Below are 26071 nucleotides of genomic sequence, written 5' to 3'. Positions count from 1 at the left end.
TCTCCCGGGATCTGCCGAGCTTGAAATAAACCAGCCGAGCTCCAGGTGCTATAAATAGCGGCTCTGCCGGGCTGCAGGAAGCCAGGTGCACCTTCCCCAGGCCCCAGCCTGGCCAACTGGGGGCCACAGGACCCTGCCACTGTCTGCCCTGGACTGGCCCCCATCCAGCCTCGGACAGGGTACAGGCTCTGAGAGCTGGGTGGGGGTGGGGGTGGCAGGAGAAGCAGCTGGACTACAGTGATGACATGCCCAGTGCAGGGGGGTGGGGGACAGCCTTCCCCAAAACAGCCGATCTAAGCTCCAGACCCAAGTGTAATGCAGATGTTAATAACAGCAAGGACAACAGCTGGCGTTTACTGTGTGTGCAGTCAGTGCCAGGCACTGTTCTAGCCTGTATTAGATTTACTTAATCCTCAGATTGAGCCCCAAAAAGTAGCACTGTCCTCCCCTTTCACAGACAGGGAGGTTGAGGGCCAGCGGCCAGCAGGTGGCAGAGCCAGGAAGAGGACCCAGATGTCTGACTTGAGGGCCTGCTCTTAACCCCAAGAGCCAGGAGTCCCCAGTCGTGGGCTCGAGCGGCCGCTTGGGGGCTGCCCTTCAGTGCTGGTGGCAGGCCCTGACCCTGTAGGACCTAATCCACCACAAAAGTGGAGCTGACATCGCTCAGGAGCTCACCAGGAGCACGGATGGGAATTTAGGGCCTGAGAAGCTGGCATGGTGTGGGGAGTAGCCATGGGGTTTGGGGTGGGGGACTAGGGGTGGTGGGGTACAGATGGGGGCCCCAGGCAGGAGGAATGTGCTGGCAGAGGAGAGGAAGGAAGGCCTTCCAGGTGGGGGGAGAGCAGGGACACAGGCAGAGGTGAGAACGCACATGGAGACCTAGTGCTTGGCCCAGGGCTGCCTGCAGAGGAGTGAGGGATGCCGGGAGGGGCAGTGAGGAGGCAGGGGCTAGGGTACGAGGGGCTAAAGGCCCTGGCGTAGCGTGGAGGAGTTGGGGGCTTCAGAACGCTCCCCCATGGGATGCCTGGGTGGCTCAGCAGTTGAGCATGTGCCTTCAGCTCAGGGTGTGATCCTGGGATGGAGTCCTGCATTGGGCTCCCCGCAGGGAGCCTACTTCTCCCTCTGCTTGGGTCTCTGCTTCTCTCTGTATCTTTCATGAATAAATAAATAAAATCTTAAAAAAAAAAAAAAAAAAAAGAACACCCCCCCCCCCACACAACCCAGGGCTCCTGGCTCACAGCTCTGCATACTGTTCTCTTCCACAAGCAGCCAGGATCCCCTGGCAGGGCTCCCGGGGAGGTGGAGGTGTCCTACTGCACCTCCCTGATTCTGAAGGGGGGCAGAAGGAGCATGGGTTTCACAACAGAAACCTTGCCTCCATCCCTTGGCGGCTGTGTGTCCCCGGGCAAGTGGCTCAGGCTCACCGTGCCTCAGTTTCTCACTTGTAAACTGGTCACTGTTTCCTGACCCTACTGGGGAAAGTAATCACTAACTGCTCGATTTAGCAAGCACTTCCTTTGTGCTGCCACATGTCCTCAGTCACTTCGGCCCCAAGAGCCACCTTGAGGTATCTCCAGGATTGTTACTGTAATGATAGTGACTACCTCACAGGCTTGATGCCAGGATAACTGAGCGTGGCAAAGGGTGCTGCACACAGCAGGTGCTCAATAAGTGTTGGTTGAACAAGTGCACTTGGTCCCCATGTCAGAGAGGTATAGGGATTGGGCAACACTGGGCTCAGTGTCCCCTTCTGTCAATGAGCAGATGGAGGTGTCTGGGTCTGGCCTCCCGGGGTGGAGTCAGCCAGTCTCTACGGACCGAGGGGCTGCTGTGTGATTCCAACGATGATGCCACACTGGGAAGCCTGCCTTGCCCCCTCCTGTCCGTGCACCCCTCGCCCCCGACACACGGCCACCTGCTATTGCTCTGGGGACCCAGAGATGCACCAGAGCTCCTGCGCTCAGGGACTGCAGGCCCCCGCCCCCCAGAGCCCTGGGCTACTCACGGCAGAACCTGAGGAAGTCTGACTGCAGCTCCTTCCGTGCATTCAGGAACATTCTCCCCTTCTCGGTACCCACCACGAAGGCGCTCTCATCATGCACAGCAACACAGGCCACCTCTGCGTTCAGCTTGGAAAGCGCTGAGCACTGCAAGGGAGGGGCAGAATATGTGAGCCAGTGGGAGGACTGGGGACACCTCTAGTGACAGCTTTGGGGGTGAGCCAGAAGCTTCCAGATGCCTAAGAGCCCACCGGCAGTTCCAGGGAGAGGTCACCCCTCCACTGTTCACAGCTGGACTCTGCAGGAGGAAGGAGTGAATGACCCCCACCCCACCCAAAGCTTGGCCAAGGTCAAGGGAGCAGACAGGTCAAGGAGCCCTGAGAAGGATCCCTGGGTGGCGCAGCGGTTTGGCGCCTGCCTTTGGCCCAGGGCGCGATCCTGGAGATCCGGGATCAAATCCCACGTCAGGCTCCCGGTGCATGGAGCCTGCTTCTCCCTCTGCCTGTGTCTCTGCCTCTCTCTCTCTCTCACTGTGTGCCTATCATGAATAAATAAAAATTAAAAAAAAAAAAAAAAAAAAAGGAGCCCTGAGAAGAATAAAGATACACGGCCTCTGCCCTTCCCTCCTCCCACATCCTCCCTGTCCTGGGGAGGTGGGGGGGCTTCCTGCCTGAGGCTTGGCCCCAGCCCCAGGGACAATCCTGTCTTCAGTTTTCTTAAAGTCCTAAATGAGGGGAGATAAGGGCCCCAGCAGAACCACGGCTTGGGCAGATCTGGGGTTCAGTTCCACATCAGCCGCTTCCTGCTGCAGGACTGGTGCAACTCACTCCCTGCTCTGGGCCTGTCTCTAAATGTGCAGAAAGGGGGCAAGCAGCCCAGCTCCCAGATTTTCAATGGGCTTGGCTGTGGGATTCATGAGGCCTGGCAGGCAGGAAAGAATCTCTAAGCCGGGGTATCTCATGTGGGTCCAGAGAGAGGTTTTTTGCAGAGTTGAGGGGTTGGCAGGCCCACTGCACAGGAAGCCCTAACTGAGGGGCCCTGCAACCAAGACCACCAGCATTTCAGCCCTTCGACCTAGGTCAGCGGAAAAGCTCTGCCTGCAAAGCTCTCAGCATGCAGTCAGTGCCTCATAAATGCTGGGTTTTATCTGAGTTAGGTAGCGCTCGGCGGGCACCAGGGAGTCTGGCTTCTCATCATAGTTCCGCGGCTGCGTGACCTAGCACAGGCTCCTCAACCCCTCTGGGCCATGATCATGCCTCTTGTGGCAGCCTCAGTCCAGAGTCGCTCTGTTGTGGAAGCAGGGGACCCTGTAGGCTGTAGAGCCAAAAGGCCTGTCCCCTGGGATCTCCTATGGTGAGGGGTGTATGTTGACTTCCTGCTAAGATTAAAACAAAAGCCTGCTGCTCGCTCTCCCCATGCCAATGCTGCAGAACATTAACAAGCGAAGGAGACAAATAGAGTCCAGTTGTTTCCAACAAAGGAGTGGCCATCACTGCTGGAGGAGATACTTACTTCCCTGTGGGGAAATAAGGTAATCCAGGTAATCCACTTCCCCAGAGGCACAGACAACGGGGCTTCGAGGAAAGGTCTGGAAGAGGGTCTGGCCCCATACCCACTGCAGACCACCCACAGACCCGGGCCCCAGCCCCAGAGGACACCAGAGTCAAGTCTGCCAAGCAAGGGTTGTTACCCTTGGGGGTCTCTCAAGAAACCCAGAAAGGGACCCAAGGGCAGGGGAGTGAATCTCATCCGCGCCCCAGGCTAGCTACAGGGGCAGTGCTCCTCCCAGGAGTGTCTGTAAGGCCCTCTAGAGCAGGGCTGTCCAACAGAACTTTCTGTGATGATGGAAAAGGTCTGTCGGGGCACCTGGGTGGCTCAGGTGGCTAAGTGTCTGCCTTTAGCTCAGGTCATGGTCCCAGGGTCCTGGGATCGAGCCCTGCATCCGGCTCCCTGCTCAGTAGGGAGCCTGCCTCTCTCTCCCTCTGCATCCCTGTCCCGGCTTGTGCACTCTCTCTCTCAAAAGAAATAAAATCTTTAAAAAATCTGCAAAAACTAGTCATGCTGTGTGACTCCAGGCAAGATGTTGCCCTCTCTGAACTTCAGCTTCACCATCCTAAAACACAGGGGTGAAGCTAACTGATGCCAGACAGATTCTAACACCCGCCTATCCTCTGTCGAAGAACATTCCCCCAAGAAAAGGCTACAGGAAAATGACGGTATTATTTCCCCATTTGGGATAAACTACTACAGGTCGAGGTACGTAGGTAATCGTGCCAGAGGAATGATGTACGAGGCCCCATTTCTCTCTCCTGGGCCTGAGAGGCAGATACATCTCTTGCTGTAACATCAGGGGCTGCACCTTTCTCACGAACCACTGTCCCCACAGGTCCTATCCTTCTGATGGGAGGGATGAAATGAGGATGAGGGCTGAGGGGACCAGGGGACAATGGGCAGCACCAGGGTTTCTTTCCAGGGCTGGATTTTTACATACATGGCCTCACTCAGGCCTCCCGCCCCCCTGATGTAGGTAGGGGACCTGTGGCAGATGGGGACAGGGAGTCTCAGGTGGCTGATGGCCCCCGAGGTAGCAGGGCTGGGACTTGAGCTCCGACGTCTGCTGATGTCCAGCGTAGACAGGGGCACTCACCATGGAATCTAAGGCAGACACGAGGCTGGTGATGATCTCGTCTTTGCGGGTAAAGGCAGAGTTCCAACGGTCGGGTCCGCAGCCGTTGGCGGGAATGTCACAGCGCTTCCCCAACAAGGCCATGGTCACCTGGATGGAGCGAGGAAGCAGAGGTGGGTGTGTGCCACCACCACCCGCCAGGCGCCCAGGCACCCAGGCACCCAGGGCTGCCTCTACTTCCCCGGGTGGGACAAATCAAGAGCTGGCCTCCCCTCCACTCAAGGGGCTGCATGCATGAAAGCATTAGCAGCCCGCACACAGCACCATGCACTGAGGACCGCGCTCCATGGCACGTGCCCCAAATCTGCAACGCCAGGGCCAAGCCCGGTACCATGGCCAGTCTGCCTGGCACTCAGCTGCCAACTCACCCCCGCACTAGCTCTGGCCATGGCTCTCCGTCGCTCACACACCTTCCATGGCTCCCTACTGCCCACATTAGCTCTGGACTCCAGTCCCTCGGCCAACTCCCCCTTTGCACCCCACACTCCAGGTACTCTAAGAATCACCATCGCCCAAACATACCCACGTCCCTCATGGCCCTCCAGCTGTCACAGGTTCCACTATCCCTGACCTGAGTGGCTTCCAGCCCCTTTTGTCATCTACCCACTCAGCTTTTAACTATCACCTCTGCTGAGAGTGTGCCCTCGAGTGCCCCACCTCCTGCCCCTTCCCGCTGTGGCTGGGTCAGCTGGCTTCCCACATGTCCCCAGGCTCCTCCATTACAGCTTTCTATCAGGCTGTAATGAGCAAGGCCACTGCCTTGAGGCCTGGGAGCCCCAGTCTCAGAGGTCCAGAAAGATACTGTGGGGTGGAGGCACTTCACCTCAGGACATGGTTTTCCCAAGACGGGACTCTGTCCCCTTGTCATGAGGCCCGTGGAGGACTGAGATGCACCCTCCCCCTGCTGGGGTGCCCTCAGAGCAGGGCTCAATGCCAGGGCTCCCCCAGGCAGGGGATAGGCCTGCTGCCCCTGCACCATCCAGCCCAGCCTGGGCACCCACTAGACACAAAGGTCAGCCTCCCCCAGTTCTAGTTCCATCCTGCCCCTCTCATACCAGAACCCCAGGAGTCAGGTCCAGCGGGGCACCTGCAGGCTGCCCCACTGCCAGAGCCTTCCTCTGAGGCAGCTGCTCTCTGGCCAATCCAAGCAGAGGAGAGGGCAGAGAGCACAGGGGAGAGGAAGAGATCCTCAGTTTCCTTCTCTGGGCTCTGCTTCCCCTGGTGCTGTGTGCACAGGTCCCAGACCAGGTCCTGGCAGCCAGCTCGGGGGCTTGAGAAGGGAGCAGGGCTGCAGGCCTCAGAGGGACTCTGTGGATCCTGGTCTCCACTTCCTGCGGGTAGGGGCACTGGGCAGGCCGACAGCCATACCTGGTGTCTTCGAGGCTGCCAAGCCCACAGCTGCCCCTGGACCGCAAGCTCTGTGAGGGCAGGGACAGATATGCCTGTCACTGCTGCACCCCCAGGGCCCAGCACAGGGCCAGACGACGTGTGACGGGCCAGGGCAGAGTGTGGTCGAAACCACAGACACTGAGTCACAAAATCGGTGACACAGAACAAGTGTCAGAGTGCATCACACATAACAAAGTGAGAAGTGTCCCAACTTTAGGGTTATGGAAACATGTAGAGGAATTAGGAATGCCCTCGAGCTTGGCTCTGGCCTCAGGTCTGGCCCGAGTCTGCTATTTGACTGTGAATAAATATTGATTTTAACAAATGTCCAGTCAGTAGCTGGCCAAAATGTGAATTGGGTTCACTTCTAGATGTTTGGAAAATTTATTTCTTCAACCAGGTTGCAATTTTATAAACGTTTGAAGTTCACAATATAAAGACCTGCCGAAGGCATGACAGGCAGGATGGGGGACATCCTAGTGGGCCAACAGGCAGCTGGCGGCCACCGCCTGGGGCCTCCTGCCCCGTGAAGCCCACCTGAGGGCCTGCCGTGTGACCAGCTGAGAGGTCTGCCTGCCTGGGGGCCTGACGGCTCCTCCCCTGCCTTCAGCCACCCCTCGAGCCATTCCCAGAAAGACCTCAGCCTGCCAGCCTCCCAGCCCAAATTGAATCAGGGCAAAGCCAGAGGCACCAGACAGCAGGGCCTCTGGGTCGCCCCAGACAGCTGTTGGCTCCTTCCTGCAAAGTCCTAATCCATTTAGGAAGGAACCAGGGACTCAGAGGCGGAGGGAGGGAGGGAGGGAGGGTGGAAGGGGGGCTCGGCTTGGGCTAGCCCCTGAGTCCTTGTCCAGGATGGAAGGTGGGTGCACTTAGGGAAGCAGGGGGAAGAAGACCCTCCTGCAAATGCCGGGGGGCCTCGGGGAGGGGGGCAGGTCCCTCGTGGCAGGAGCTGCTGGGGCTGGGGCAGAGGTGCAAGAGCACTGGGCCCGGAGCTGAGAGCCAGGCCCAGGTCTGCCAGGAATATGCTGGGTCAACCCACCCCAAACTGTAGTTTTCTAGGTTTGTAAGGTGGGGCTAGCTCTAACGTGAGGCCGGCAAGAAAACCACCCAATCAAAGCACCACAGAACACAGAACACGAGGATGAGAGCAGTTAAGTAGGAGGTAAGTAGCCACCATGAACAGGACAGAGGCCCGGGGGCCGGGAGGGGAGGACAGGAGCCCCAGCCAGAGCCCTATGCACCGGGGAGCAGAGGCCAGGGCTGGGCAAGGCCAGAGGCACCCAAGTGTTGCTCTGGGACACCCAGGGAGGGACACGAGAGGCGTCACGTTGGGTGATGGGCAGCTGGCTCCTGACGCAGGGCACAGGGGGCGAGGGGCTGCCAGGGCCATCGGGTTCCCGGGTGGACAATGCCTGCGAGGCCCAGGAGGCGAGCAGGGAAGCCGAGAGAAGCCCCTCTCTGCCCCGACAGATACTTCTTGTACCTCCCGGCCCCTGGGCCTGCTGGCACTGACTGCTGCCCTGACCACGGGCGGGCTCGGGCTCCATGCTGGGCCCTCCTCCTCCCTGACCCATCCTGCCCCTCGCAGCTAGGCAATCTTTGGCTCCAGTGCCACAGGCTAGTGACTCTCTCCCTTCTCTCTGAATGCCACCTGCTGCACCTGCTGCACCTTCATGTCTAACAAGGAACTCACGGAGCAGGGCGCCACGGCTCTCTCTGGGACCAGCTCCTCCCCGGCCAGCCACTGGGGCGCTCAGGCTCCAACTGGGGCCTCGTCCTGCTCCCTTCTCCCTCGTTTCTCAAACGATCCGGGGAGAATCCAACTTGTGTGGCTCCAGAAAGCACCCGATCTGCCCGACTCTCATCACCTCCAGGGCCACCACCCCACCCAGGCCACCATCCTCGCTAGCTCACCCCATGGCGAGGGCCTCCTCACCCTCCTCCTGTCCCCATGGTCCATCCTGCTGACAGCAGCCGAGTCAATCTCATGCCACTGTCCTGCTTAGAGAAGTCAAAATAACACCCCCTGAGTGTCTTGCCGTGTGAGCTGGGCCCACCTGCCTTCTCCAGCCCGTCGGCCCTCTTGCCTGTGTGCTGGGCTCTGGCTCTGTCCTCCTCCTGTCCCTTTTATGCCACCTGGGCGCCCCTCTCCGGCCTTATGCCTACGGGACACCCCCACCCCAGTGCAGTGGCCTCCTTCAGGTCTACACCTCCTGCCTCCCCGGCTCCATCAGCCCCATCACCAACTCCTTGGGGCACTGTCCTTGGCCACACCGCAGTCCCACCCTCACACCGGCTTCCTATCTCTTCTCCCTTCACAGAACCTGCTGCAATCTGAAGGGACTTGCTCCTGGGCTTCCCCAGTGGGACTGTTAGCTCTGGGAGGCCGGGGCCCTGCCTGCCAGGTTGACAGGATGCCCACTGCCTTGCACGCCTGCTTGGGTTCTTGTAGGCATACAGCAAATGTTCGGGGGAACTAGCCAGTGTGACGCTTGGCAGGAACCAGGACAGTCACAAGCTGTAAGCAGAGTGACCACTTGGGCCTTGGAAGGCTCTCAAAAAATAAAAATAAAAAAAGAGGCCATGTGCAACACTGCGGGTCTGGATGTGTTAGGATCATGGAGGAACAGCCCAGAAACTGAGAGTGACAGAAGCTGCTGGGTCAGTCAGGTGTCCTGCTGATCCTCTGCGCGGCTGCAGGACCCACAGCACCCACAGTACCCACAGCAGCAGGCCCATGGCCACCTGTCTGGGTGGAGCAGCAGTGTGTGTTACTGTCTCTGCTTACATCATCCTCCTTGGCAGGGACAAGGAAGGGGCTTACCCAAGACCCTGGCCAGGGGGTACTGGGGATGAGGTCTGTCTGCCTGTCTGTCCTCAAGGCCACTCCCATCCTTCAAGGAGTGGCAGGAGGACTGTACTCACACTGGGACACGGGGAGCAGAAAGATCAGCTGACTGAATCCATAGCTGATGCATGGCGAGTGTGACCCACTTGCCCTGGTTTGCCAGGAACCTTCCTGAGTTTAGAACAGAAAAGTACCCTATCCTGGGAGATTCCTCAAGCCCAGGCAAACTGAGGCAGGCAGTCACATCACGACACAGGGACCAACAGGCCCAAATGCCCTTCCCAGAGGCTGAGAATGAGACGGACAGACAAGAGGGCTTAGTGATGGACAGTAGGGCCTGTCCTTGGGTCCCAAAAATCAATTCTATCTAATCAGGTAAGAGACAGGCTTGGTGGCTCCCGGGGGAGGGGACAGGACTGCCTTCTCCAGGGAGATCTTTTTTTTTTTTTTTCTTTAAGATTTTATGTATTGGGATCCCTGGGTGGCGCAACGGTTTAGCGCCTGCCTTTGGCCCAGGGCACGATCCTGGAGACCCGGGATTGAATCCCACATCGGGCTCCCAGTGCATGGAGCCTGCTTCTCCCTCTGCCTGTGTCTCTGCCTCTCTCTCTCTCTCTCTGTGGTGACTATCATAAATAAATAAATTTAAAAAAAAAGATTTTATGGGGATCCCTGGGTGGCGCAGCGGTTTGGCGCCTGCCTTTGGCCCAGGGCGCGATCCTGGAGACCCGGGATCGAATCCCACATCGGGCTCCCGGTGCATGGAGCCTGCTTCTCCCTCGGCCTGTGTCTCTGCCTCTCTCTCTCTCTCTCTGTGACTATCATAAATAAATAAAAATTAAAAAAAAAAAATTAAAAAAAAAAAGATTTTATGTATTTATTCATGAGAGACACAGAGAGAGGCAGAGACACAGGCAGAGGAAGAAGCAGGCTCCCTGCGGGGAACCCAATGTGGGACTCGATCCCAGGACCCCAGGATCACGCCCTGAGCCAAAGGCGGACGCTCACCCACTGAGCCACACAGGTGCCCTTCCGGGGAGATCTTGAGGAGGGAAGGAAGCCACTCTCTTGACCTGGCCAGAGTCTCGTTTTATGAAGCACTAAGAGACAGAGCTGGGGAGGGTGAAGATGCTGGGTGCCTGGTCTGCAGGAATACTGTGTGACACCTGCCCCATCACTCTGCACCTGTGAGAAGGCATTAGCCCAGCTGCTGCCAACACCTGCCTCCCACCCCCAGCCTCCTGGGCCCCACCCCCTAGAAGCCCTGAGGTGACAGGTCAGCAGCAGGGCCAGGACACTGTGTCTTTAAGTTCCCCGGGGGAGTCTGACCCGAAGCCAGGTACCGCCTGGATGATCTCTGGGCACATTTCCAGCCCCAGCATCCCGATTCCAGTTTCCGAGCAGCTCTGCTCTTCCTGCCTGCTGCCCACCTCTCCACCCCCGGCTGGGGAGTCGTCGCCCAGACAGTGGCGGCTTTGCTGGCGACCGAGAGCTGGAGGCCAGCTGGGTCTCGGAGCCAAAGATTAGTGAGGTGCTTGTGTGTACGTCTGAGTCACTACTGCCCCCACCCAAGGCAGACCTGTCTCCCATGGGGAGGCACCCATGGGGCTCAGGCCCAGAAAGCCCACCCTAGCCGGCCCTGGGGCCAGCACCAGCAGCTCAGCCGGGGTCTCTAAGCTCCAACACCTTGCACTGGGTGCTCCAGGCCAGCTGGGAGGCTCAGTGGGGGGTGTCCTCGTGCCTGCCCTTTCTGCTGCCCATGGCCTGCAAGCCTGGGGAGACAGGTGCTTGCTCTGGCGGGTACCCGATCTCTTGCAGTGACATGTGGCCCAGCAGAAGTGAACGTGGCTGATGCTGTCAGGAGGTGGGCGAGGGGTGTGCCAGCAAAAACGTCAAGGCTGCAGAGAAACCTCCCAGTCCGGCCCATTTAAACCCCCCTCCCCAGGGCGCCTGGATAGCCCAGTGGTTGAGCACCTGCCTTTGGCTCAGGTCATGATCCTGGAGTCCCGGGATCGAGTCCCACATCAGGCTCCCGGCATGGAGCCTGCTTCTCCCTCTGCCTGTGTCTCTGCCTCTCTCTTTCTTTCTCTGCGTCTCTCATGAATAAATAAATAAAATCTTTAAAAAAAGAAAAAACAAGAAAACCCCCCTCCTTCCCCACCAGCATCTGATGCTCCCTCATCCAAGGGTTCAACCCTCCCACTCTGCCTTGTCTCCGTGCCCTGCTTCCACTGCCAGCTCTCCCAGGCTGAAGAGCCACCCTTGTGGCCACCGACCAGCCGTCCACCAAGGCCCCCTCAGACGCTGCTGTCCCATTGTGAGCACTCTGACACCGGTGACCTCTGTCCAGTGAGCAGGCAGGATGGAGGCGACTCTGCCCACTTTAAGGGCGAAGAAACCAAGACCTGCGGGACATTCCTGTTCAAAGGGAAGGACAAAGCCAGGATGATGTTTGGGACATCTGACACAACCAGTCCCCTTTTGCTCCTACTTGGGGTAAGACCCCTAATTCTGAGGCCTGGGGCTCATAGTGGAACCCCAGGTGCAGTGACAGGCCAGCAGGGTGGCTGAAGAGACCCATGCAGCTGGCCATGCTCCTGGCTGGACGCCAGCAGAGAGAGAGAGCTTGTGCGTTCGGGAATAGGAGTCCAGGTGCCAGTCCTCCACACCGTGGGCCCAGGGGCTCAGAGCAACCCACGGAAGGCACCTGAAGGGTCCAGATCTCAAACAGAAGTGCCAAGGAAGTGGGACTGGCCAGCCATCCAGGGACCCGGCTGCCACTCTTCCTGCCAGGGAACCAGCAGAGGGGGAGTGAAGGAGGGAGCGACAAGGCCCAAGTACCCAGGACTGCTTAGACCCTGATGTCTGGCTAAGTCTCCCAACAGCCTTCGTTTTCCAGAGCAGGATTTTGAGCTTCGAGCACCCTGCTCACAAACCCCAGAGCCAGGATGTGCAAAAGGCAGGATCTCTGCTCCTATCATCCAGACTAAATCCGGGTTCCCCTGATGCAGCCTTCGACGACCTCCCTCTGGGATGCCAACAGATCGGTGGGCTTGGCCTGGCTGGCAGGGCAGGGCGGCGCACCCAGCACTCTGCTTCATCGCATATGGAGCCCAGGTGGGTGCAGGCAAGGAGACCCCAGGAAAGCCTGTGGGAAGCTGGCCTGTCCCGACCCCAGGACGCCTTCCCTGGCCAGTGGCCCTACTGGGAATATGGAGATTGCTCTTCCTTTCCCCTCAAGTCTGCCGGAGCCTAAATATGTGCGTAAGGAAATCAGGAGCATGAGTGGGCATCTGTGAGTGTGTCAGCGTGAGGGTGCAGATGTGATGGTACGTGTGTCTGAGAGAGAAAGCACAGTGGGGGAACGGATGGGGGTAAGAAACGAGACAGGGTGTGTACAACCCACAAAGCAAGAGCAGGCCCCCCACCCTGGCCCCGGCCATAGTGACAGCATGTGGCACAGCCCACCAGGCTGGAGAGGGTCTACTTGTCCCCATGGGTTTGGGACTGAACCAAGAAACCTACACCACCACTCTCCTATGACCAACGCTTTTAGGGAGTGGTAAGCTGGGGGCGACCCAGGGGCTGAGTCTGCTCCAGGCCCCTCCGAGTCAGGGAAGTGGGCGCCCCTCCCTCCCCCCTTCCCTCCCACACACTTGTTGATCCCCAAGGGCTACACGAGGTGTACATCAGCTACCCAGACAGGCCGTCCTGGGACAGAACAGAAGCACACTCCACCTGGCCATCAGCCTGCAAAACAGCTCAGCAGACCTGAGGCCCGGCTACCGCTCAGGAGGCCCCAGGCAGGATGCTTCCCTGGCCTCCCTTCACCCCAACCTGTTTACTCAATCCTCCTGGGAGCCTGCCCTGGGTTAGGCAGACTTGGAAACGACTCAGACGGCCCCACCTGCCCTCCTAGAGCTCACAGGGCCAGCCTGTCCACAGAGAATTATCAGACCATGAAATGAGGACAAGCGGGGAAGTTTGCCCTAGCTACAGAGCTTGACATGGGAGAAAGGGGTTTGACTCACATCTTCTGTTGATCTAACTTTGGGGGAGTAGGGAGTCTCCAAACAAGGTTTCCCAGAGTTGAAGAATACTGAGATGGGTTTTGAAGGGTGAATAGGAGTTCTCTGGGAGCACAAGTGGAAAGATGATTTCTGTAAACAGGGAAGAAGCTTGGCTTGTGGAAATACAACCTTCACTCCATAAGTAAAGCGAGGTGTCTGTCTGGAGGGTCAATCCTAAGATTAGGGTGGGTGCTCAGTGGCCTTTGCTGGAATGTAGTGGGGGCGGGGGAGGGGGGCAGTGCACCGCCAGGCTTATCTCTGTCCCAGAGTGTGAATGCTAGCAACCCAAATACACATACACACTCACACACATGCACGTACAGGTGTGCACACAGCTGTGCTCAGCCTAAGTCCTCCTGGGGCCCATCCACGCACAGTGAGTACGGGGCAACCCTCACAGAGAAGATGCCAGCCCAAGCCCAGGCAGGAGAACCCTGCCTGGCACACAGACAAACATGACACAAGCCTTGCCCTTGGAGGGGGCCACAGTCCTGGCCAGCTGATCCTGCCTCTGCTCCCAGCCTCACTCTCCTCCCTCCAGTGCTCCCCCACCCCCAACAGCCTGCAGGCCTCTAGCCATGCCTGTCGGCTGGCTTCTGGGACCCAGCACCTCTGTGTCCTCTGTAAGAGACACCCCTCCCCTTCGCCTGGCTCACTCCTAGCTGTTGTCAGGGACACTGGCGCCTCTGGTCCCGACCCTCCTAGCTAGCCCGCTGCCCCTTGGCTGGACACCCACAGCTCTTTCCTCCCTCCCTGCAACTCCACCCCCACTAGGACGCAGAGGCATCTGGGCCCCTGTAAGCCCACCACCTCCACCTCCTATGTGCCACCCCCCCACCCCCAGGCCTGCTGAGAACCAGCCTGGTGCACAGAACTGGGCCAGGAAAGGAGGAAAGGCGCTCGGTGGGGAGGGGCCGTTTATGCATGTTTGGAAGAATCAGGAGACAAGAAGAAAGTAGGTGGGGAGGTGAGGGGTACTCTGGACAAGGGGCAGCACTAGTGAAGGCGATGAGCCAGCAGGGCAAGGTATGGGGGTCCCCGCGGAGGCTGGGAGGGGACTGGGAGCTAGACCAGATCCCCGAGCCCTTTCAACCGAGACCAAGGTCAGGTACTAAGACTGTCCAGGAGGAAACACGCAGTGCTTCTGTCCCGGCCTCAACCCCAGAGCCTGGGCCTGCGCTCCAGAGGGCTCTGCTCCAGCCCTGCTCCAAGGGACAGTAGTGTGCAAGCCTAAGAGGACACACCCCACCCAGAGAATGATTCTGCCCTGGGATACCTTCTGGCTGCTCAGGGCCCTGGAGTCCACTAGGCAAACAAATCCCTGTTCTGGGCCCCTGGGGGCCCTTTCTCTGGCATGTCCTCTGCCCGTGGTTTTCAACATGACAGCAAATTCTGATACGTCTCCCAACAAGTGGAGACATCCACTTCCCCTCCTCTTGAATACGGGACTTAATAACTCACTTCTAACCAAGAGAGTGCTCTGGCACTGCCGCCACGCGACCTCCAAGGCCAAGTCCCAAAAGGCACTAGGCTTCTCCTGACTACACTCAGCATGGGAGCTCCGAGCCGACACGTAAGCAGTCCAGCTATCCTGAAGCCACTGTGATGGACAGGAGGATCTAGTGACGCCTGGGGAGACCCTGCTTCTTCTCGCTCCAGCCACCAACAAGTAAGATGTCTCTGAGACAGCCCCAATCCCAGGCATCTTCTGACTGCGAGTGCTGAGACCGTTGGCAAGAACCGTCAGGCCGAGTCCAGTCAAGCCCCAAACTGAGAGATTAAAATACGAAATGACTGCTGTCTGACACACTGAGAAGGTTGGGGGTACTTGTTACACAGTGATGGGTAACCCTACAGGCAGATCATGCAGTGCAGGTGCACCTCCAACGGGCAGCTGTTTGGGAGGGTGGCTAGAGCTTGGATAGATATTTGGGGTATCACATGCATGCACTCAAGGGTGCCCCAGGGCAGACATAGCTGAGTTGGGAAGAGGGGAACCTCCATTTGCCCTCCTCTTCCTAGACAGCATTATTATGAGCCTGTGTCCAATAATGGCTGCTCTAATTTGCTCTTAGATGGGCGCCTGGTGGCTCAGCGGGTTAAGCATCTGCCTTCAGCTCAGGTCATGATCCTAGCATCCTGGGATCAAGTCCCGTGTCGGGCTCCCTGCTCAGCGGGAAGTCTGCTTCTCCTTCTGCCTCCGTCCTTCCCCCTGCTCGTGCTCCTGCCCTTGCGGATGTGCTATCTCAAATAAATAAACAAAATCTTTAAAATAATAATTTGCTCTTAGAAACTCATGGTAGGCCCAAAAGTGGCCCCCAGAAGACACTCATGCCCTAATCCCTGCAGCCTGTAAATGTCACCTTAAATGGAAAAATCACTTTTTACAGATGTGATTACATTAATGACCATGAGGGACGCCTAGGTGGCTCAGCAGTTGAGCATCTGCCTTTGGCTCAGGGCATGATCCCAGGGGTCCTGGGATCGAGTTCCACATTGGGATCCCTGCAGGGAGCTTGCTTCTCCCTCTGCCTGTGTCTCTGCCTCTCTCTGTGTGTCTCTCATGAATAAATAAATAAGATCTTCAAAAAAAATTAATGACCATGAGATGGAGAGATTATCCTGGATTATCTAGGTGGGCCCTAAATGCCATCACATGTATCCTTGTAAGGAGACAGGAGATCTGACACACAGGGAAGAGACGGCCATGTGAAGCAGAGCAGAGAGGATCTGCTGGCCTCGGGGAGTAGGAGCCACACGGCCACAAGCCAAAGCATGCCAGCAGCCACCAGAAGCTGGAAGAGGCCAGAGAGGGGCTCTCCTCTACAGCCTCTGGAGGGAGCATGGCTCTGCTGACACCTCAATTTTGACTCAGTGGTCCTGATTTGGGTTCTGGCCTCCAGAACTGGGAGAGAATAAGTTTTGGTGGTTTTAAGGCACCATGTGTATGGCAATTTGTTATAGGAGATGAATCTGGGACACCTTCACTCCTCATACCCCAGCCCCGAGTCCTGGTCCGTGTCCTCAACTGCCCTGGACACACATTCCTCAGCTCAGACCTCTAAAAAGCTCAGGCCTGGGTTTGCCAGAAAGTTCACCCATCCCTCCCTCACTGGAAACCCCAGCACCAATCAGTGTAAAAAGGGCTGGATTTCTCAGGATGCCAGGGGAACGCCTCTGATCCAAGTCTCAGTGCCCTAAGAACCAGCTGGGCGCAAGAGCCAGTGGGAAAAAAAAAAATGCACACAACCACGCAAAAGGCAAAGGCAAGAGCACACACCACCCAAACACGGCCCCCGCACCATCCGCCGCCATATGCTTGTGTTTCTTGAAAAAGAAGCCTGAGAGAACAAACAAAAAAGAATATTCTCCCCTGGGGGGCGGGGGCATCTCTCCTCCCCAGGAGCCCCCCCCCCCATATTTCCTCTCCTCTCCTGAGGGCTCCCCAGTGGGGATGGAAGTGCTCGGAGCCCTGAAATCCTGCCGCCTCCCCGTGTCCACCATCACTGCAGCTGGCGGAGAATACAACAGGCCAAAGCCCTGTCTCCCACTTCTATCTGCCTGGGAAGGATCCAGGCAGGGCAGCCAGAGGGGGTCTTACACCAGCCACAGTACCTTGGAAGGCAGTCCAGACTCAGTCAAGACACTGAGCCCCACCTCCGGCTCTGATCCCTTCTCCCTGCGAAGAGAGCCCTCACTGGGGCCTGGCATCTAACGGGAGGTTCTTGGGGCAGTGAATCTTGGTGATTCTCTATCGCTTAGATGCAGGCAATCCCATTCCCCCACCTGGGATTGGTTTAAAGAGAAGCATATAACCCCATTCTGGCCACTGAGACTCAAGGGGCTTCTTGGAAAGTTCTCCTCACTCTTAGAGTGTGCCTGAAACCAAGGATGCCCTCCTCCTTCAACCATGGCATCACAGGAGGACCCTGAAAGGAGCCCGCCCAGGAGGTGAAGCCATCACACAGAGGGCAACGGTGTAGACCATCAGAAGAACCGGGCCCTTCAGGACTTGAAATCGACCACCTCTGGGCTTCAGGTGAGATGATAAATGTTCAATTTCTTTAAGCCTTTTTTTTTTTTTTTAAGATTTCATTTTTAAGCAATCTCTACTCCCAATATGGGGCTCAAACTTACCACCCCAAGATCAGGAGTCATATGCTCACTCCACCAACTGAGCCTGCCAGCTGCTCCATTTAAGCCCCCTGCAATGGAGGTTTCTTTTCCCTGTGGCTGTATATACAGGTATATTCACAGGTAAAAAACTCATCACACTGGACCTCACACTTTTTTTAAAGGTTAGAAACAGAGTGTCCTAGTAAGTCAACACCTACTGGTTATCCATTTGTTTGGGTGTCCTGGTCTATTTTATAACAGACCAAGATTCCTTTTCCAATTGATGGGTAGAGAGTGTATGTTCCATTTGGTGCCACAGCAAGAATCTAGGAGTCTGGGGCACCTGGGTGGCTCAGTCAGTTAAGCATCTGCCTTTGGCTCAGGTCATGATCTTGGGTCCTGGGATCAAGCCCCGTGTCGGGCTCCCTGCTCAGCGGGGAGAGTCTGCTTCTCCTCCTTCTGCGCTCTCTCTCTCTCACTCTCAATCAATAAATAAAATATTAAAAAGAAAAAGAGAATATAGGAGTATGTAGCAGACCCCCACGTGACCCTCATCTCCCTTGCCCAACCCCTGCTGCTCCTTGAAGCCAAAGTGACCAAAGTCACCACTTAGGATGAAGCACCAGAAAACAGTGCTGCCCCCCCTGACGTCTCTGAGCTGGTGTCCAGGGCTGGGCTGTCCACCTCCAGATGTCTTGTTATGGGAGGAAACCAACCCCTCCCTTCCCAAGTCCTATCTATCAGGTTACTTGCAGCTGAATACACTCTTAATGGAAACAGATTCCAGGGATCCCTGGGTGGCGCAGCGGTTTAGCGCCTGCCTTTGGCCCGGGGCGCGATCCTGGAGACCCGGGATCGAATCCCACGTCGGGCTCCCGGTGCATGGAGCCTGCTTCTCCCTCTGCCTGTGTCTCTGCCTCTCTCTCTCTCTCTGTGTGACTATCATAAATAAATAAAAATTAAAAAAAAAAAAAAAAAAAAAAAAGGAAACAGATTCCATGGTCTGGTCAAATTATATTCACTTCTGGCTCTATCTGAAGCCATAACTCTTGTTTTACTGCTTTTTTATTCCATCTTACTAGAGTTTGCGTTTCTTTATGCCTTTCAAATTACTTCTGAAACAAGGTATGCTACAAAAAATGAAAAGAAATCAATCTGATAATCTTTTAAAAGCCCTAGTGCTGGGCACCATTCAAGGAAAGACCTGCCTTCCAGTTAGTCTAATGAGAAAGTTACTTAATTTCCCCAACCCTGCTCTCCTCATCTGTAAAATGGGGCAACAGTGCAGACCAACGTTACTATATTCCTGGCAGGAGCATGGGGGCAGGGGGTAAATAACATTAGTTGCAATGGACTCTATTCTTAGAGACCTGAGTCTCTACAACACTCCTGATAAATGTCACCATCCCTCAATCCTTGTCACTGAGGCATTTGTGCAAGCACCAAATAAAGCAGTTTGTCCTGCCACAGCCTCTTCACCTGCTTCCTTCTAGTGGGGCATGTGGAGACACAGAGGATGCCTGCTTGTCCCTCCCTTAGGTGGCTAGTGGTGTTAGAAGGTATTGGGGGCTTCATCCCGTTCCTGGCATCCATCCCAGGCCAGAAGACATCTCAGCTGGATGCTGCATAAAAGGACCCAAGCACCACCAACAACAACAACAAAATGACCCAAGCACTGGGTAGGGACTACAAGAGGTGGCTTATCAGATGCATTCCAAGTGGAAGAGCTTACAGCAAGTTGGTAATAATTACAGTCTCAAAGAGATTTTTATACACCCAGGTTCATAGCAGCATTATTTGCGATAGCCAAAAGGTGGGAGCAGCCCAAGTGCCCGCTTATGGATGAATGGATAAAGATGTGGTCTTTACGTACAACAGAATATTATTCAGAATATTACTATTTTTTCAAAGACTTTACTTATTTGGGGAGTGGAGAGAAACAGAGGGAGATGGATAAGCAGACACCGAACTGAGCATGGAGCCTGACACAGGGCTCAATCCCATGACCCTGAGATCATGACCTGAGCCAAAATCAAGAGTTGGACGCTCAACCGAGCCACCCAGGTGCTCCCCCCAGAATATCATTATTATTTTGAATTTTATTTATTTATTTATTTATTTATTTATTTATTTATTTATTTATGATAGTCACACAGAGAGAGAGAGAGAGAGAGGCAGAGACAATAGGCAGAGGGAGAAGCAGGCTCCATGCACTGGGAGCCCGACGTGGGATTCGATCCTGGGTCTCCAGGATCGCGCCCTGGGCCAAAGGCAGGCGCTAAACTGCTGTGCCACCCAGGGATCCCGAATATTACTATTTTTAAACAAGAAGGAAATTTTGGCAAATGTTACGACATGGATGAACCCAGGGACACCATGCTGAATAAGCGGGTTGCAAAAAGGCAGATACTGTACAATTCTACTTGTATGAGGTCCCTAGAGTACCCATACTCACAGAGACAGGAAGGAGGATGGTGGGTGCCAGGGGCTCGGGGGAGCTAGTGTTTACTGGGGACGAGTTTCAGTCTCATCAGGGGCAGATGAGAAAGTTCCGGAGACAGGTTGCACCGTAACGTCAATGTACCCAACGCTACTGAACTGGATACCTAAAGATGGTTGTGATGGTCAATTCTGTGTGATGGGTGTTTTACCCCAATTAAATAATAACAGCCATTTACTAAGAGTTATCTAGAAATACCCATGACACTAAGTCTGGTGATGCACATGGGTCTCCCCAAGCCTTGAGCCCATGACTGGCTCTTAAGTTCCAAGCCAGCCCCAGGCTCACTGGTGTCATAGCAGTAGAAGTCACAGGGATACAGGCTCTGGTTCAACCCAAAAAATATCTCCCAGCCAGGAGGGCTGTTCACGAGCAAAATAAGCAGCCAGGTAGGCATCGAGCTCCCCGTCCCTAGAGGTCTGCAAGTGGAAGTCATCCATTTGTCAAGACCTTTTATTTATTTACTTGAGAAAGAATGAGAGAGGGATTCCAGAAGGAGAGGGAGAAACAGACAGCCCGACGTGGGGCTTGATCCCAGGACCCCAGGATCATGACCTGAGCCGAAGGCAGATGCTTAACCGACTGAGCCACCCAGGTGCCCCTCTCAAGACCATTAAAAGAAGGTCTGCGCACATTTTTTGAAGGACAGACTTCCACAAGGCACCTGGCAGGGGGTCACATGGGCAGCGGTCAAGGGACCCTCATGTTTGCTTTGGGTAGAAAGGCCCTATATGGAAATCGGACTGCAAGAGCAGGCTTCAACTACTTTGGGAAATAAGCTCTCAGTGCTTCAAAGTATATGATGTTGGAGCGTGTAGAGATGGATGAGCCCCTCGCCCAACCATCTCCATGTGCATCTGGAGAAGCTGAGGCCCAGGGGGGACAGCCCCCACCCCAGATTGCTGCGTGACCCGCGCACGTTTGCACCAGAACGCAATGTGCTCTCCCGTGTGCATAACTGCTATGCCAGTTGCAAATTCTTTCTTATTCACTGGCTAGGTCCTTTGGGAAACAAACTTGATTTCTTTGTAAATGGGCAACAATTCTAACAGTAGGCATCCTGGATCTAGAGCGGTGCCCATACATGCTTGCTTCCGGTGCATTCTCCCCAGTGGCTGGTCTGTTGAAAAAGACATCAGACTTGAACAAACCACAACTACCCACAGCAACACGGCCGAGTCTCTCAAATATGATGAAAGCATCCAGGAGCCAAAGGTCACACTGTAGGATTCCATTTATGTGCAGCTCAAACACATCCGAACTCCGAAGGTAGAAGTCAGGATGCTGGTCATTTTGGTGGGGCCGGGGGGGGGGGGGGGGGGGGGGTGGAAGGAGGCATGAAAGGGGCTCCTGGGGGGCTGGGAATGTTCTGTCCTCGATCTGGGCTGTTACCTGGAGAGGATTCAGTTTCTAAAAACTTATCGAGCTGTTGACTTAGAACCCATAGCTTTTTTTTTTTTTTTTTTTCAGTAAAAAGTTTTAAAAAGATGTCAGGTATGGGATCCCCAGTTAGGTGGCAGATAACAGGGGCGCTGTCCCGACATACCTAAAGAGGGTGAACCGAGTTCCCACCCTGTGACCAGCACTTTCAGTTTTCTCGCTTCATCCTGAGAAAACTCTCCGCAACATGAAGACTTATGTGCAAAGGCATCTCGCCAAAGCATGTCACACATCCGTAAATACACACAGCACACACACCAAAGGGAAACAGCAGACAATCCAAGCGCCCCATGGGGGGTGGAAGCGACATTGGGGCGATGACCGGCCCCAGGTACCCATCTTGGAAGAGCCAAGAATGGTCCCCACACAGGCCGTGCGCCTTGCTGGGCTGCATCCACAGGTGACCTCTCTTCCCTCTACTTTTCCATCTTTCGTAATTGATCTGAGCTAAGGACGCGTCATTTCTGCAATCTGGAGAGAAATAGCAGAAAGCTCAGGCCTTCCCGCCGCCCCGCCCCCCCGACAGGAAAGCAGGCCCGCCCCGGGCAAAGGGCGGGCAAAGGGCAGACGCAGGGAAGCACATGCCTCCTGCAGCTTTCCTGGAAAATGAGGGAGGCCTCGGCCTTCTCTGCCGAGGGGTGCTGGGGGAAGGGGCAGGTCTGCGAGCTGGCTGTGGGAAGCCGGTCTCCTCTTAGTCCAGGGCTTCCAGAAGGTACGGCCTTATCCCCATGGGGTGGAGAGGGGTTCATGAAGCGGGGCAGCCTCCCCACAGACGGGGCTCCCCGAGGCCAGGCCTGGGTGCCGGGCATGGAGACCGTGAAGGGAGCCTACAAATCCAGGTTTTGTGGGGTTTCGGCGCCCCGCGGGGGATCAGGGGGTGCTGCTGGTGGGACGGGGTGACCAGCTGGCCCCGTGCCTGCCTCGCCAGGAGGGGAGGCTGGGCTCCGGTGGGCAGGCGGCTCTCCAGGGTCAGGTTTCTGCCCCGTTATTTAAAGCCCGGCTCCGGGCTCCAGGCGGGCAGGGCCAGCCGCCGCCTGCGTGACTAGGATGAGAAATCGCAATCCTGACTCGGCCCGCGTGCCTATGGCAACTGGCGGTGTGGCCTTGGAGACTAATCTCCAGGCTGCCAGCCTGCAGGGGCCTCTCCAGGCGGGGCCCCTGCTCCCCGTGGAGGCCCTTGGCCAGGAAGGGGACCCAGGCCTCTCCCAGCCGAGGACAGGGCATCTGCCCTTGCAGGTGTGCCCCTGGCCGGTCTCAAAACATACAAATTCCCAGGGCCCCGCCACAACCCCCCACTCATAGTCACACACACGGGACGTGACCACTGTGCACAATCACCTCTGTCATGCTTCATTCAATACAGCACGGGACCCACGGCAGGTGCTCCTGCCTGTGAGAGTCCCTCCCAGGCTGGAAGGGGGTGGGGATGACAATAAAATAGACTATTAAGAAGAAAAAAAGATTAAAAGTGTGATCCAGGGCACCTGGGTGACTCAGTTGGCTCAGGTCATGATCTCGGAGTCCCAGGATTGAGCCCCAAGTCGGGCTCCCTGCTGAGTCTGCTTTTCCCTCAGATTCTTCCCTATCTCTCATGCTGTCTCTCACTCTCTCTCAAATAAATAAAATCTTTTAAAAATCAAAACAAAACAAAACACCACTATGATACACCTTGATTTAAACGGTTACATGGGTATACACAGGTAAAAACTCATCACTATGGACACTTAAAGTTTATGCATTTTAAAGTAAAGGTAAAAATGAGTGACATGCAAGAAGCACAGGCTAGCGGGTGGGGAAGTCAGGGGAGGCTCCTTGAAGAGGTGACACCTGAGCCGAGTGGAGTGGCATGCCACCGGGTAGCAGGAGTTCGCAGGGCAGGAGCATAGCCAGGGGAACGGGGCCCAAGCTCTGCTCATATGCAGGGGATGTGAGCAGCCCCCCTCCCTGGAAACAAATGCTCAGCAAATACAGCTAGACCCGTTTGAAGGAGTGCCAAATTACTGGCTGCCCGGGAAACCCAACCTCCAGTCCAGCCGCCCACGTGTCTCGACTGGGCCTGAGCAGGGTGGTGGGTGGGGTGGGGCCGGCTCTGCGTGCCTAGAAGGTCCAGCGCAGGGCAGGAAGTGGTGGGCAGAGGGGCAGGCTCGGCCATGGGGGTCAGGTCAAGAACCTCAGGTCATCATCATTTAGGGAGCAGGACTCACTGAAGAGTTGGGAGCAGGGGCAAGATGTTAGTTTTAGGGATCCTGGCAGGATTGGGCAGACATGGATCCAGAGCCAGGGAGCCGGTGGTAACCAAGCTTCTTTAATGGTCCAGGCAAGAGATGGCCAGGTCTGAGGCCAAGGGCAGCAGCAACAGGATGGAGGGGAGGGTGGTTGTGACCAAGAAAAGGGCAGAGATTTGTGACAGCATGGAAGGGGGAGTCCCCAGAAGGGGACACCTGGAGTGATGCCCAGGTTCTGATTCTGGGGTGGCACACCAGATGGGCAGGGGAATGGGTGCAGAGGGCTCCAGAGGGCTCCATTCTCTAGGATGGGAAAACCTCAAGAAATGGGATTGGACAAACACACACGCAGGCCTCCTACATCCTTCCAGCTAGATCTCAGAGCCTGAGCCAGGAGCCTCTCCCCGCTGGCCCTCTGCTGGTCTAGGACGCTGAAGAGTTGCTTCATCCCATTAGATGAGGAGGTGTGTGCAGGACAGGAGCAGGGGAACCACAAGCCAGTGGGGGTGGTCTCAACAACACCCCCAACAGAACATGCACACATGGGGACAGAAAATTAGTTTTGTTCCTGGCTAAGCCCCAGAACCACAGCAGGCACTCCATATATACTTGCTTGGTGAATGAGCAAGGACTCAAAGAAGTCAGAGCAGGGACTGCAAAATGAAGCTTAACCAGAGTAGACCATCCTTGGCCTCCATGGCCCTCCCAGGGCACCTCCAGCCCCACTACATGGGGTCCCCCTAAGGCTGAGGCCCTGTCCACACCAGGCTGACCTCTCAGCTGGAGGAGCAGGGAAATGTCTGGGCTTGGGGGTCAATCCAGCCTGGGTCTGAGTCCCTACCCAGCTATCACCGGCCTGTGACGTCAGTGGAGGCAGACACACCATGCCTCAGTTTCCTTATGAGCAAACTGGCGCCACCAATTCTGCTGCTCTCAGCGTTTCGAGGACGGCAACCTGACGTGTGAAGAGTGTCTGGCCCGGGGCCTAGAGATCACAGGTGCTCATTAAAGACACGGGAGTGATGATGGGGAGGAGGACTACAGAGCTGCTGTCCCGCCCTGACGTCACCGCATCCCATCAACTCTGAGTTAGCTCACGCAGGTCCCCGGACAGGCAGCACACGGATGCTTCTGCTCCCCCATGTGAGGGGGCTCTGGGGTAGGACATGCAGGCCCGGCACTGGGCTGGGTATCAGGGGACCCCAGCACCTGTCCCCTGGTTCTGGCTGAACCTTAGCAACTCAGCTGCAGGAGGTGAAAGTATGTATTGGTTCTTAAGCTTCTGGAGCGCTTGGGGGCTGGGTGTCAGGAGGTGGTGGGAAGAAGCCAGCACTGGGGTGGTGCCAGCCCCTGGGGCGATCCCATCTCCCGAGAGCCCCCCTGCCAGACGTAAACAGGCCTTCTCAGAAGGATGAGCAACGTTGATGAGGAGCATCAGGCCCTTTCTTGTCGGGAAAAGGCTGGGCGGAAAAAAGCTAATCACAGTGGGTGATCTAATCTCAAGGCTCTGGCTCACAGGCTCCCACCCCAGCCAGCCCTCCTGAGCTGGCCCGCTCCCTCCCTCCTCCTGCTGCTGGCTATCCCGCTCAACCCCGTCTGCCAGGGGTAGGGGGCAGGGGTCCCAGGGAAGGTCAGGCCCTGCCGCAGGTTGGGATGAGGAGAACTGGCTTCTAACTCCAAACACCACCCCAAAGTGGGCCTCAACTACGCCTTTGGAAACTTATCTCAAGACCTTCTTACCCTCCACCCCAGGTGAACGGACCACCACGCCCCCTCCCCTGGCCTCTGGCCTCCATACCTGCCCCGATCCATGCAAGAGCAGTCATCACAGTCACCCTGCGCCCACCCCCAATGCCCTGCGATCCCATGCCTCTTGTTCCAGCTCCTTTAAATCCCAACGCCACAGCCTGCAGGACCCTGTCCTCCCACACTCCCCAGCCCACGAGCTGCCCTGGTCCCAGTCCCGTGTGCTCCCGGTGGGAGGCACTCCGGCCGCATGCGTGGAGCACCAACTCATCACGCGGCTCCTTCAGTGCACCCGGATCCCCCAGCCCCAGAACTGGGGTAAATCAGACCCAGGCCCTGACCCGGGGCTCCCAGGTGGGGAAACAGCAGCTGAGGTATAAATGGTGACGGCACTCGAGAGAAGAGGCCTTTTCCATCAAGGTCTGTCCAGCAGGTACTCGGCAAAGGCACCTGCCGCCTGGGGCCCTCGGCCGCTGGCTGCTGCACAGGCCGGTGCCGATGCCTGCCCGCGCCCCGCCCACTCGCCCACAGGGGCCACTGGGCCGCGCGCTCTGTCCCGCGGGCACCGTGCCGCAGTCCCCGCCACCTGCTGGCTCGGGGGCTGGTACACATTAGTGACCTGGTCCCTGGGGGATGACACACTTAATTCGGTAGCTGGAGGGTCAGAGGCGTGAACACGCAGGTGAACCAACACCCCCTCACACATACACTCCGTCAGGGCTTTCATCCTCCATCACATCCGACACCCCAGCATCCCCAGCAGACATGGGCAGGGACCGTCACCCATCCCTTGCTGGACGACGGAGCCACACTGTGCATGCGACCTTCCTATGATTCCACAAGAACTGTGGGGGAGCCAGTGTGGACATGTTCACACTCTGTTGCCCAGCCCTCCCCTCCCAAAGCCCACACAGGCTCGTGTGTAAAGGCTCGCTACGGCCCTGCTGTGCTCACACTCCCTCACGTGGGTGAGGAGAGCCTGGCCACCTCGATCCACCAGGGCAAGCCAGGCTCACCGGCAGCTCTGGCCAGGTGGTGGTAGTCCATTGAT

The 26071-nt window shown here is 56.5% G+C and overlaps 1 protein-coding gene across 5 annotated transcripts in view; it reads right to left on the bottom strand.

Annotated features, from left to right (window-relative positions):
* The window catches only part of GTF2IRD1 (GTF2I repeat domain containing 1), a 111815-nt gene that overhangs the window by 71550 nt on the left and 14194 nt on the right, over nucleotides 1-26071 (bottom strand). For all 5 annotated transcript variants that reach the window (XM_077908262.1, XM_077908263.1, XM_077908260.1 and 2 more), the window contains exons 2-3: nucleotides 4648-4776; nucleotides 2006-2147 (exon numbers count right to left, since the gene is read on the bottom strand). In XM_077908262.1, the coding sequence (XP_077764388.1) occupies nucleotides 2006-2147; nucleotides 4648-4770 (265 nt within the window). In that variant the 5' untranslated portion in view covers nucleotides 4771-4776. The remainder of the gene's footprint in view (nucleotides 1-2005; nucleotides 2148-4647; nucleotides 4777-26071) is intronic.

This window comes from Canis aureus, chromosome 8 (genome assembly GCF_053574225.1).
Source record: "Canis aureus isolate CA01 chromosome 8, VMU_Caureus_v.1.0, whole genome shotgun sequence".
In the NCBI taxonomy this organism is placed as follows: Eukaryota; Metazoa; Chordata; class Mammalia; order Carnivora; family Canidae; genus Canis; species Canis aureus.
The sequence above is the reverse complement of the archived record's forward strand: the minus strand, read 5'-3'. Positions and strand labels throughout refer to the sequence as shown.